Source organism: Alnus glutinosa, chromosome 3, assembly GCF_958979055.1.
Source record: "Alnus glutinosa chromosome 3, dhAlnGlut1.1, whole genome shotgun sequence".
In the NCBI taxonomy this organism is placed as follows: domain Eukaryota; kingdom Viridiplantae; phylum Streptophyta; class Magnoliopsida; order Fagales; family Betulaceae; genus Alnus; species Alnus glutinosa.
This window is the reverse complement of record NC_084888.1, coordinates 11,315,138-11,327,808: the sequence shown is the minus strand read 5'-3', so window position 1 is coordinate 11,327,808 and position 12,671 is coordinate 11,315,138. Positions and strand designations below refer to the sequence as shown.

General features: G+C 33.3%; 1 protein-coding gene and 1 long non-coding RNA gene across 2 annotated transcripts; both read right to left on the bottom strand.

Moving 5' to 3' along the window:
* Positions 1-6,335: 6,335 nt before the first annotated feature.
* Positions 6,336-6,771, bottom strand: LOC133862803 (uncharacterized). The gene is made up of 3 exons (XR_009899312.1): positions 6,681-6,771; positions 6,515-6,595; positions 6,336-6,416 (listed from the first exon to the last, which is right to left on the bottom strand). It is a non-coding gene; the product is annotated as an uncharacterized LOC133862803 (long non-coding RNA).
* A 5,115-nt stretch (positions 6,772-11,886) lies between these two features.
* LOC133863163 (uncharacterized) lies at positions 11,887-12,671 on the bottom strand. The gene is made up of 2 exons (XM_062299143.1): positions 12,140-12,671; positions 11,887-11,945 (listed from the first exon to the last, which is right to left on the bottom strand). Exons 1-2 carry the CDS (start codon positions 12,669-12,671, stop codon positions 11,887-11,889), a joined length of 591 nt encoding a protein of 196 aa, XP_062155127.1.

Sequence of the window (12,671 nt, the reverse complement as noted above, 5' to 3'; positions counted from 1 at the left end):
GTTATACGACTTAGTGTTTCTCTATTTCTTTTTTAATTGTATAAATGTGTAGACACTTTGCAAGTTTTTTTGAAAGGAGACACTTTGCAAGTTAGCTATGCCATTTGTAATAGTTATGCCACATGTAAGAATTTTAGTCCCCCTAAAATGTAGGGCTGTACAAGCGGTTGTAATTAGCATTTATTGGCTATAACCGCTAATCGCAACTACTTAAGGCAACTATTGAATTTTAACAACCGCAAAAGTTCCGCTTAGGCGGTTAGCGGTTATTTAAACCTATAACCGGCGGTTGATAACCACTTTTCATACGTGAGTTTTGAGCTAATTTTTGGACTTATTTTAATTATTTTTTCAAAAAATAAAATAAAATAAAGACTTATCAAATAAGTAATTGAAAGAGTCCATATCGTATCCATTGACAAAGGTACTATAATAGTCCATTCCTTGTAAAATTAAACAATATATAGCAAGAAAAGTGTAAAGAATTATATATTCATATACATAAATGAACTTGAAAAAAGAAAACGGTATAAGTTGCATAACAAGCTTACCAATTCAAATATCCATTTGGTCGATGAGATTTCCATCAAATTCCCTTAATTTATTACCTTAAAGATGAACTGTATGACCTTGAAGAAAATTGAATAAGGCACCAGAATGTTGGATTTAAAGACTCAAAGGTAGTGATTTGAACTTTTTGCAGATTTTAAGATATTGGTAATAAATTGTGATCCCAAGTATAATCTTTGCTTGTTATTAAAGAGAATAAAAATTTTAGAGCGGATGAATGATTTTTTTTTTAGTAAAATTAAATGCATTACTTTATGTATAGTAGTTATTTTTTTATATTAAATATATAATATAAATATTTATATTGTTCATATATAAGGATAAGTGGTTAGCTGTTTTTAACTGCTTACGCCTACATCTAAAACCGCTAACTACTGCGTCCTAGGCTGCTAGCGGTTACGGAGCGGTTATAACCGCTCCGTTTGTATAGGCCTACTGAAATGTTAGGGTTATAATTTTAGCCACCCGAGGGTTTACATTTTCTTAATTTTCTGCTATTATTTATTATATTAGATACATAATTGGATATTGCAACATATATAATATATTTGAAACTTAGTCAATCATCTTCTGGAATTCGTATTTTTTTTTTTTTTTGGGATTGTGTCCGAAATGGACTTCACTTTCAAACATAAAATTCATATAGTTGGACAAGTTGATTAGTTGACAATCATCAAATAATTAAACAATAAAAGGCTTCATTAGTTTGATAATTTGTACCAATTTGTTTGTCAAGTCATCATTTTGAGGTCCAATTAAAAAAAAAGAATTAAATTTTTAAGACGAATTTATATCCGAGCTAAAGATTGTGAAGTTATGAAAATATCTCAAAGCCGGAAAGAGTGAGCAAGGAAAGAGTGGCATTTGAATACCTCAAATTAAAATGCACTTACACAATAATGACAGTTTTACTTACACGATCAAACTCAAAAAAGTGCATGGCATTTGAGTGTCACATTGGCTTAAATTAAATAAGACGCATGTCAAACTAACTAAATTGGCGATGGTAGAGGTATTGTTGGCTGGTTAGGTTTTTGGTGGTGATGGAGCGGTCATGTTATGGCGTGGAAATGGAGGAGCAATTAGTTGACCCAATTTGGAGTTCAGGGTAGCCAACAACTCTCGAATTTCACGTATCTCCGAACCCAGTTTTGCCTTATAACATTCAAGTCTTTATTCAAAATTGGAGGGTGGTGAAGCCATTGCTGACTATGATACCAAGTTGTTACGAACCTATGTTCGCAACGGAATAGTTAAGGTTCTTACAGGGATTCGGATTTCACAACGTAAGCGCTGATTTTAATTAATTCTTTTCTACTTTATTCGTAACATAACAACAATTAAATAGATGAGTTATTACAACGTCCATAAGAAAAATTAGGACTGAGTCATCAATTAAGCAGCTCTAATAGAAATACTCTTATAAAAATAAATACATAATATGACTAGGTCATAACAATGTGATATGCGTACTTTTCTTAGAAAATTCATCTGTTGAAGTACCAATCCAAATTAATTGATGATTTTGCCTATTTGAACTAATGCTCATATTGCATATGTTCTCAGCCTCATCTTCATTAAAAATCTCCATCGCTAATGACATATTCCACCACTTTTAAATCAATTAATTGATGGTCAACAAAATAGGATTGGATCATAATCACACAGGGCCCAGGGGTACGCGTTTAGGTTTGGATCATAATCACACAGGGCCCAGCGCAATTACTACTTCATGGTCAGGTTTTATGGGGGTTTGAGTTGATCTTATCGTTTATTGGATCATTATCACAAGGCCCAGCGCAATTACTACTTCATGGTTAGTGGCCCAGGGTTACGCGTTTTATGGGAATGTTTTCGTTTATGGCATCATAATCAGCAGGACCAGCGCTATTACCACTTCATGGTTAGTTCTAAGAAATGGGGAATCTCAATATATAATACGACAATTGTCCAAGAATTAACCTTTTTGTTCTAGCTAGGCCTAGGTCTTTAGATTTTAGAACACGTTCTAAAGAGATAAGATCCACCGCGTTAAAGTTCGTAGATGTGAATTTAAAATTTGGATGGATGGTAAATACAATTTTAATTTTGAGTAATGATATATACAACTTTACTATTTTAAAATTATTTTATTTTTACTTATTTTGGCTAGTAAAATTTGATGAGGCTATTAATAACTCTCTTAGAGGTGAAATTGAGATTTAGTACAATTGCCTATCCACTTAATGAAAAAGAAAAAAAAATAAAAAAAAATGTCACAAAAACCCTTTCCGTTTGAGAGTTAAATTTTTGAAATCAGAATTGAATTCTTATTCTGTTTGCGAATTTCGAAGTTTAACTTTTTAGAAAAAAAAAAATAAAATAAAATTGAATAAAATATAATTTGTTTAGAAAAAATTGAATAAAATATATTTTTTTTTTGAAAAAATTGAATAAAATATAATTTTTTTTTGAAAAAATTGAAAAAAAATATGATTTATTTAAAAAAAAAAAAAAAAAAAGTAGAATCAGAATCATATTCTATTTCCAAAATTCTGTTGCCAAATAGATAACTGAAAAAAGTCGTGGTGGAGCTGTGGCAAGATTTTGTCCCCACATTTGCAATGACAAAATAAGTCATTTCAACTAGAGTAATGATTCACTACCATCTAAATATACAACTTTCCACCACCTTGTTTATGTGGTAAGGTGGTCCCCCACTTTAATTTATTTTTAAAAAATAAAAAACCTCAAAAAGTAGTGGGGGACCAACTTGCCACATAGGCAATGTGGTGAAAAGTTGTATATTTAGGTGGCATTGAATCATTATTCTTTCAATTAATACAAATCTATGACTGATAATCATGAATTGTGTAACAAGTGAAATCTTAATTTATTTAGGTTTATATATAATAATAATCACATCATTTAATCTTGCATATAGATTTAGATAATAATTCAAATCGATCATTACCTCATATGCGAATATCGGATAATAGCCATAATAATAGAGCGGATGCGAATAATACATGATGCGGATGCAGACACTTAAAAATAATAACTCCATTAATTATACAAATTCAATACAAATATTACTAATATTCGCATCTACATCCAATTTTCACGCCTAATGGCAGCTACTGTACTTGGTCGTGAGTTAGCCACGAGTTGTGGCAAATGCAGATTCATTGGTTTTTTAGTTGAGAATATTGATGGTTTCTTTGCAGGTTTTTTACTGCGTACGCACGACGAGTTTGCTTCTCGTCGCAATCTAGTGATTTTATATATATATATATATATATATATATATATATATATATATATATATATATATATATATATTTGGATGAATAACTTTTCATTTAACAACTAAACACAATACAGCTGAAATTAGCAAAAGAGAAGCTTGTATTTTTGTGGGGTCTTTTTTTAGGAATAATGTCTATTATGTGATAGTGAAATTTGAGTGTATGAGGGCTTTATATTCTTAGTAATTTTCTTTCTACTATATTTTGTATTTTATATTTGATAGTAATCACTTTTGCTAGTTAACGTATCTCACATTGAGAACCACCTAAATCTTGACATTTTTTTGTGTGATTGTCTTGTCTTATTTACCGTAATTGTGTTTTTATACATATTACCTTAAATTAAAGAATAGTTATTTTCTTAAGGACAATAAGAATGATTATTTTAAAATTATTTCATTTCACCTTTTATTCCTAATAAAATCTATATATATTTTTTTAATGTAATAGTTATTATGCATGCCAAACGCATCCTGAGAGATGTAAACCATGACGAGAAGGATGAGATCTACTAAAGTATAACAGCTGCCATTAATATGAGCCGAACTTTTGAAATTTGAACCATTAGCACAACTTACTTCACAACCAGTAATAATAACAATTTGTTGTTTTTAGTAATTAATGCAAATGACTCGACATCATATAAAATATGGGACTTGTTATTTGCACTACAGGTGTACAACAGGGGCACAACACCTCCTCATATGAAGGTGGGCTCCACACAATAAGACTCACCCCTATATGAGGGAGTATTGTGCTCCTATTATACTCCTGTAGTACAAATAATATTTTGGGAAAAATATATATTAGCCCCCCAAACTACCACCCTTTCTCCGGATGGCCCCCCAAACTACCAATGCTTAGATTCTGGCTCCAAAACTACCACTTTCTGATTTTTTGGTTCCATCCGTCCATTTATGCCGTTAATTTTAAACAGAATTCCGAAAATACCCCTCCTACACTTTGAAATTCTCACGGTTAAGGGAGGGATATTTTCAAATTTTTGGTCAATTTCTGTTAGAATTAACGGTATAAATAGACGGATGAAGCCAAAAAATCAGAAGTGGTAGTTTGGGGGGTCGGAGTGCAAGTGTTGGTAGTTTGGGGTGCCATCCAGAGAAAGGGTGGTAGTTTGGGGGGCTAATATATATTTTTCCCTAATATTTTTCATAAAATATTACTCACTTGTATGATTTATTGCTTATTGATCCATCCAGCATCAACACGCTGAGAGAGTGCCAATGATCCAGATTCTGTCACATGGGTGGTATTTTTTAATGGCCTTAAACTTTATGGCTGAAATAAATGGCGTCTTGAGACCCGTGTTTACAAGCCAGGTCTATAATTTAAAAAGATGAATGTTAAAACTTTTTTTAGTATTATTCTATACTGATATAACATTATATTTTTTAATAGAAAAATATTAGAGTATCTTTTGTATTCTTTTAGTGTACATTTAGAATGGCATAGATGTAATTAAAAAATTACATCTATGCCATCCAAAAATTACATCTATATCTTTTTGGATCGCATAAATATAATTTTTTAATTAAAAAAATTACATTTAGCATCGACACCTAGTGGACGCAAAAAGTCTCCAAAACAATGCTGATGATGACCCACAAATGTCGACACTAATGATATATATGGTTGATACTAAAAATTGTAACACATATATTATAAATCGACGCTGATAAGTCGAACATTAGCGTCGACATAGGTAGTCAATCATTAGCGTCAACTCTTGTAGACGATAATACCCTAAAAATAACAAATAAAAATAACTTTTTAATAGGCAGTAATACCCTACAATGAAGAATGCACTACATGCCTAGAATATTATGCACGAAGGGGACAAACAATGCAGCAGATACGTAGCCAATAGAGACATGACCATCAGTGATCACCCTAATCCATTTAAGAGTGTGAAGGGCATCCCATTCACCTTGTGTTTCGATTAATTAAATCTCTCCTACACCAACATACCGTATTTTGTTGAGAATTCCCACTCTTAAGGGTAAAATTAACAGCAAAAGGAAACTTTGGCGCACATAAACAACATAACAAACTTCTTAAGTCTGAAAACTTAATGCTGCACTAAATGATTGATAGAAGTATAACCCCTGGCAAAACAGTATTATAAGAGATTCCTCTTTTCTTTGATTAACCAAACTTTCAAACTTATTAACTATAGATGGCAATCTCAAGATATTGATCATAAAATGAGCAGCAAATTGTCACCACATAAAAGTTTCAGCGTCATAATTACATTCTGGTATCAAAACTGGACGCTCCCTTTATTAAAGTGAGATATCCACAGCAACCAGATCAAATAATGATGAATACATAGGGTCACAGAAATAGAAGTGTTTAGCATATATAAATGAATTAGAAAAATATCTCCCTTTAAAGTTCTAGCATCAAGTTGTAGCAACTAAAAAAGTTGAGTAGAATTCTAGCTAGTAAAAGAAGACAAACCTTGGGTTCTGCGTCTGCATATGCTTCTCCAGAGCTAGCAGTTTTGCTCGGTGTGACCTTCCTCTTACGCTTTTGACCTTTCTGAAATTCATATGAGAAACAAGACTCAGCAACCTTATCTTGGCTACTTAACATCACCTAGTGCTCAATACTACACAAAGCAATGATGCAAAATAAACATGCTCCTTATCAGCAAGCAAAATGTCAGTTGTCACATGGGGGGATTCCAAAAACTCCAGTAACTTCACAGAGAGTTCTTCCTGAAATCACAAACAAGCTAATAAAATGATAGGCAATTGATAAATTGTAAGATACAGTTACAAGTATCATTCTATCACGACTTACCTTCTTCACACCATACCTACTTATTGGAATATTAAGCACATCGCAGAAATCCATCAATTTTTCCTTAACACACTTGTCAATCTTCTCCTTCCCCCTTGCCCTTTGCTTTTCTGCAGTAAAACAAATAAAAGCCTAGTTTCTCAGTATTAAATTAACATAAAATTATATGCACTGATATATATATACAAGAAGATTGTATGCATCAAAAAGCAAGAAGATGATTGTAAGCAGAAATTAGAAAGAACGATGAAACAAGTATTATGTCAGCATGAAACAAAAAAAACCTTGTTCTCCGTCCACACGTATTGTAATGTCCGAAAAATTATTTAGTAATTAAAGTATAAATTTGAGTAAATAATTAATTAAACTTAATTAGGTGTATTTAAAATGTAAGATAATATTTTTAAAAGACCAAAATTTATAAAATGGGTTTATCAGGATTAAATAAAAATAAATTTATTTAGCGTGAAAAAATAAAATAAAGTTATTCTATGGACTTGTAAATGGTAGCAAAATATATATATATATATATATATATATATATATATATAAAAGAATATTTTCAAAGTCTAAAGAAATAAGATAGAAAATGAAATTAATGAGTAAAATAAAATAAAGAAGAGAATTAATGAATTAAAGAATTATTAGAAAAAAAAAAAAAAAGAGAGTAAGTTAAAAAGTCAAAATAAAATAAAATAAAAAAATATAATAATAATAATACATGTGGGGCGAGATGCGCCCCACATGCATAAAAGTGAAGGGCCAGATGGCCCTTCACGAAAAAGATGGCCCTTCCCAAAGAAAAAAATAATAATAAAAAAAGAAAAGAAAAGGATGATAAGGCCTCTCGGTGGGAGAAAAAAAAGAGAGAGAGGGGCATCTCTCTCTTTTGTTCTCTTTGAGATTTTCTTACAAAATTCATGATCCACGAAGATCTATCCGTCCAAATTCAAATCCGACTTCGGTAACGTGATCCACAAAATCCGATCTACGTTTCTACCGATTAGTTTGAGATAAAACATTAAACTCTTGTCATTTTAGATTTGGAGTTAAATCTTGAAATGTGGAGTTTAATTTTGTTAATTCATTAGGATTTGCACGGTTTAGAGCCTCCCTAACACTTTTCTAGTATTGGATTTCGTTTGGGCAAGTTTTGGTAAGTTTCCTAAAATCGTAACTTTTTTGTATTTAATTTTAATTGAGTTTTTATGTAGAGTTAATGTTATTAGGTTAATAATATTATGATTGGGGAAGCGTTTTGGTGATTTTCCATTGATGAATGAAAAGAATCACTAGCATTTTTTATTTTATTTTTATGTTAACAAAAATAATGTTTTACAATAAAATAGAAAATATGTTAGAAATTAATATAATACAAATTTATATTTTAACTTAACATGCGCAGCGAAAATAAAATAGAACAGTTTTAGGCATACCTTCGGCCATTGTTGCTCAAGCACTTCTCAAGAACTTCTAAGAACAAAATTATGAGGTGTCTTCTAACCTATGCCTATTGCTTGATGGCTGTACTGATGGTGTACACAGACACTCTATTTATAGGCTAGGTTAGGGACCCTAAAATGGTAAACACTATATTGTTTCCTTCCATCAAGGAAACAATATTGTTAATTGATTTTTGAAATCAATTAACCGATTCCATATTTACGGTAATCTAAATTAATAGAAATAACCATAATACCGTATATGTTTATTAAAATAATAAACATAGCAAACACCGTAAATGTGATATAAAGGCCACAACAAAAAAGGAATAATATATTACATTCTCCCACTTGGCCTTTATAACGTATGACCTTATGGTATTAGGTTCTTTAGTTTGGCCAATCTCTTATGGAATCCTCAAACTCAGTTAAGAAATGTTTCACATGAATCATGGCGGTAAAACCATTAAAAAAGTAGGTCGTCCCTTCCATGTATCACAATGTAAACCATTCCTTACGTGAGTACCTTATGAATAATTAAGCTTTATGAATGAACTTCCTATAATTCATTCAGGTCTAACTTTATTCATCCTCATGGATAAAATAACAAATGTGCACAATAAACTTTATTACAATAACTTTATGTCTATAGATCAAAAATGAGTACACATTGAATCAACAAGTCCCATATGGTCCACATGACCTTTAAACTGTTTTTCCGGTAAACCTTTTGTCATGGGGTCCACAATCATTGATTCTGTACTAATATGCTCAATGAAAACTTCATGTCTCTTAATGTTATCTCTAACACTAAGATACTTGATGTCGATGTGCTTACTTCTGCTTCCACTTTTGTTATTCTCAGAGAAGAAAACTGCAGCAGAATTATTGCAAAAAATCTTAATGGGTCTTGCTATTGAATCGACAATCTTTAGTCCACCAATGAAGTTTCTTAAACACAATACCTGTGTAGTGGCTTCATAGCATGCAATGAACTCTGCCTCCATGGTAGATGTAGCAACTATAGTTTGCTTGCTGCTTTTCCAAGATATAGCCCTTCCAGCTAGAAGAAAGATATATCCTGAAGTAAACTTTATGCTATCTACACATCCAGCAAAGTCTGAATCTGTATACCCAAAGACCTCCAAACTATCAGTGTGTTTGAAAGTCAAACTATAACCTTTGGTTCCTTGCAAGTATCTCATGACCCTCTTGGCAGCTTTCCAATGCTCTAATCCTGGATTACTTTGGTATCGTCCCAGCATTCCAACCGCAAATGCAATATCAGGTCTGGTGCAGACTTGAGCATACATTAGGCTTCCCACTGCAGATGCATATGGGATACTTTTCATCTGCTGTTGTTCCAACTCATTTTTAGGACACTGGTCTTTACTGAATCTTTCTCCTTTAGAAATAGGTGTCACACTAGACTTACAGTCACTCATCTTGAATCTCTCTAAAACCTTTTCAATGTAGGTCCTCTGAGACAATCTTAACATTTTCTATTGTCTGTCTCTGTGAATCTCTATGCCAATGACATAAGAGGCTTCACCCAAATCCTTCATTTCAAAGCTTTGAGAGAGTAACTGCTTAGTTTCATGTAACAAACCTAAATCATTGCTTGCAAGTAAAATATCATCTACATACAGGACTAGAAATATCACTTTACTCTTACTGACCTTAAGGTATATACATTGATCAACAAGGTTCTCAATAAATCTAAATGAGGTAATAACCTTGTGAAACTTAATATACCATTGACGGGAGGCCTGTTGTAGTCTATATATAGATTTCTTTAACTTGCAAGCTCTCTTGCTATCATCATCAAAGCCTTCGGGTTGTTTCATATAAATCTCTTCATCAAGATTCCCATTCAGGAAGGCTGTTTTCACATCCATCTGGTGTAACTCTAAGTCAAAATGAGCTACTAATGCCATGATTATCCTAAATGAATCTTTCTTTGATACTGGAGAGAAGGTTTCGTGATAATTAATGCCTTCCTTTTGAGTGAAACCCTTGGCCACAAGCCTAGCCTTATATCGTTCAACATTACCAGAAGCTTCCCTTTTGGTTTCGTAAAATCATTTGCAGCCTATGGCTTTAGCTCCCTTTGGTAAGTCAACGAGATCCTAGACTTGGTTTTTAGCCATGGATTCCATCTCTTCCTTCATGGCATCGTACCATAGTGTGGAGTTATCCCCATTCATGGCTTGTGAAAACGTACTTGGATCATCCTTAGGTCCAACATCAAAGTCAGACTCTTGGAGGTATACAACATAATCTGTAGAGATTGCTGGTCTCCTTATTCTAGAGGACTTTCTTAATTCCACTTCCTCTGCATTTTGCAATGGGAGAGTAGACTCATTCTGAACCTGTTTTGTATGAGTTGGTTGTTCTAGAACTGGTTGTGGCTCAAGAGGATCAAATTGATCTCCATGTTCTTCATGAGCCGGTTGTTCTAGAACTTATTGTAGCTCAGGATAATCAATCTGATTTTTCCTGAATACAATCAATCTTCCTCTGTGAGGAGGAGATTTGGCCAACTCTCATTCTTCCACTAATTCTATTCTTTATGGATGAGCACTCCCACTAGGTTCAGCATCCTCCAAAAACTTTGCATTCATAGACTCAACAATCCTAGTACTGTGAGAAGGACAGTAAAACCTGAATCCTTTTGAGTTTATCGCATAGCCAATAAAATGACCACTGGTTGTCCTTGGGTCAAGTTTCTTCATGTTCGGATTGTAAATCCTCACTTCAGCAGGACAACCCCATATGTGTATGTGATTTAAACTCGGTTTTCATCCTTTCCATAATTCAAAAGGTGTCTTGGGGACAGCCTTAGATGGAACCCGGTTTAATACATACACAGCAGTTTTTAAGGCTTCACTCCACAAAAACAAAGGTAATTCAGAATTACTAAGCATGCTCCTGACCATGTCCATAAGTGTGCGATTCCTTCTTTCTACTACACCATTTTGTTGTGGTGTGTCAGGCATTGTGTATTGAGTAACAATACCTTCTCCTTGAAGGAATTACGCAAATGGACCGATCATTTGTCCCTTTTCTATGTACCTACCGTAGTACTCCCCGCCTCTATCAGATCTCACAATCTTGATTTTCTTTTCCTTTTGTTTCTCTACTTCCACCTTATAGGTTTTGAAGGCATTTAGCGCTTCAGCCTTGTCAGTTAGGAAGTAGAGATACATATATCGCGTATGGTCATCAATAAAAGATATGAAATATCTTTGATATCTATGTGCACGATTTCAAGAATCTCAGAACTCCTTCTGGCACTTTTAGTGGTCTTATTGGTTTGCTTTCTCTTTATGCAATCCACACAAGTACCAAAATTAGTAAAGTCAAGAGTTTGTAAAACTCCATCACTTACTAATCTTTTGATTCTCTCTATGGAGATATGTCCCAATCTCCTGTACCATAGCCAAGCGGACTTTTCATCTACAAGGCTTCTCTTTATGCCAATATCAATATGCAACGATAAATAACTGTTCTCAAAGTTGGGATCTAAAGAAAATTTGTATAGACCATCAATTTTTATTCCACCACCAACAAAATTATTATTTCTAAAAATACTGAAAATTGAGTTAATAAACCAAAAACCATATCCAAATACATCAAGTTTTGAAATAGAAATTAAATTTCTAGAAAATGATGGAATATAAAAAACATTTTCAAGGTCTATTACATATCCAGTTTTCAAAATAAGTCTGTAAGTCCCAACTGCTACGACCGGTGAAAACAATTTATTTCCCGAGTAAACACGTTGCACTCTTCTTATTGGCTTCCTTGTTTTGAGAAATCCCTGCAATGTATTCACAATGTGGATTGTAGAACCAGAATCAATCCACCATGTATTGCAAGGAGCCTCAACAAAAAAAGAGTCATGACATACAAAAGAGATGAGATTACCTTTCTTTTCCAGCCATTTAATGTATTTCTGGCATTCTTTCTTCATGTGCCCCTCCTTCTTGCAAAAGAAACAAGCATCCTTATTGCCTTTGAATGACACCTTGTTTCCTTTCTTGGAGTGGTGGGCAGCCTTGCCTTTCTTAGTCTTTGCTTTAGCACGAGCAACCAAGTGAGCACTTTCTGGTTTCTCGTGTTTCAATCTCTCTTCCTCTTGAACACACATGGTCAAGAGTTCATTAATTGACCAGTTATCCTTATGTGTGTTGTATGAAATCTTAAAGGGACCATACTGAGGAGGAAGAGAGTTGAGAACCAAATGGACCAAGAAGGATTCGAAAATCTCAACCTCAAGGGACTTTAATTGAGCTGCTATATCCCTCATTTCCATGATATGCTCACACACACTTTTGGAACTATCGAAGGCTTGACTTGATAGTCTCTTCATAAGAGTGCTGGCCATGGCTTTAGTTGAACTCACAAACTGTGCTTCAACGGCTTTCAAAAAATCCTTAGCCTTAGAACATTCAGGGATAGAACCCCTAATGCCTTTGGCAATGTGAGATTGCATAAACATTAAGCTGAGGCGATTGGATCGCTCCCACCTTTCATGTTTAGCCAT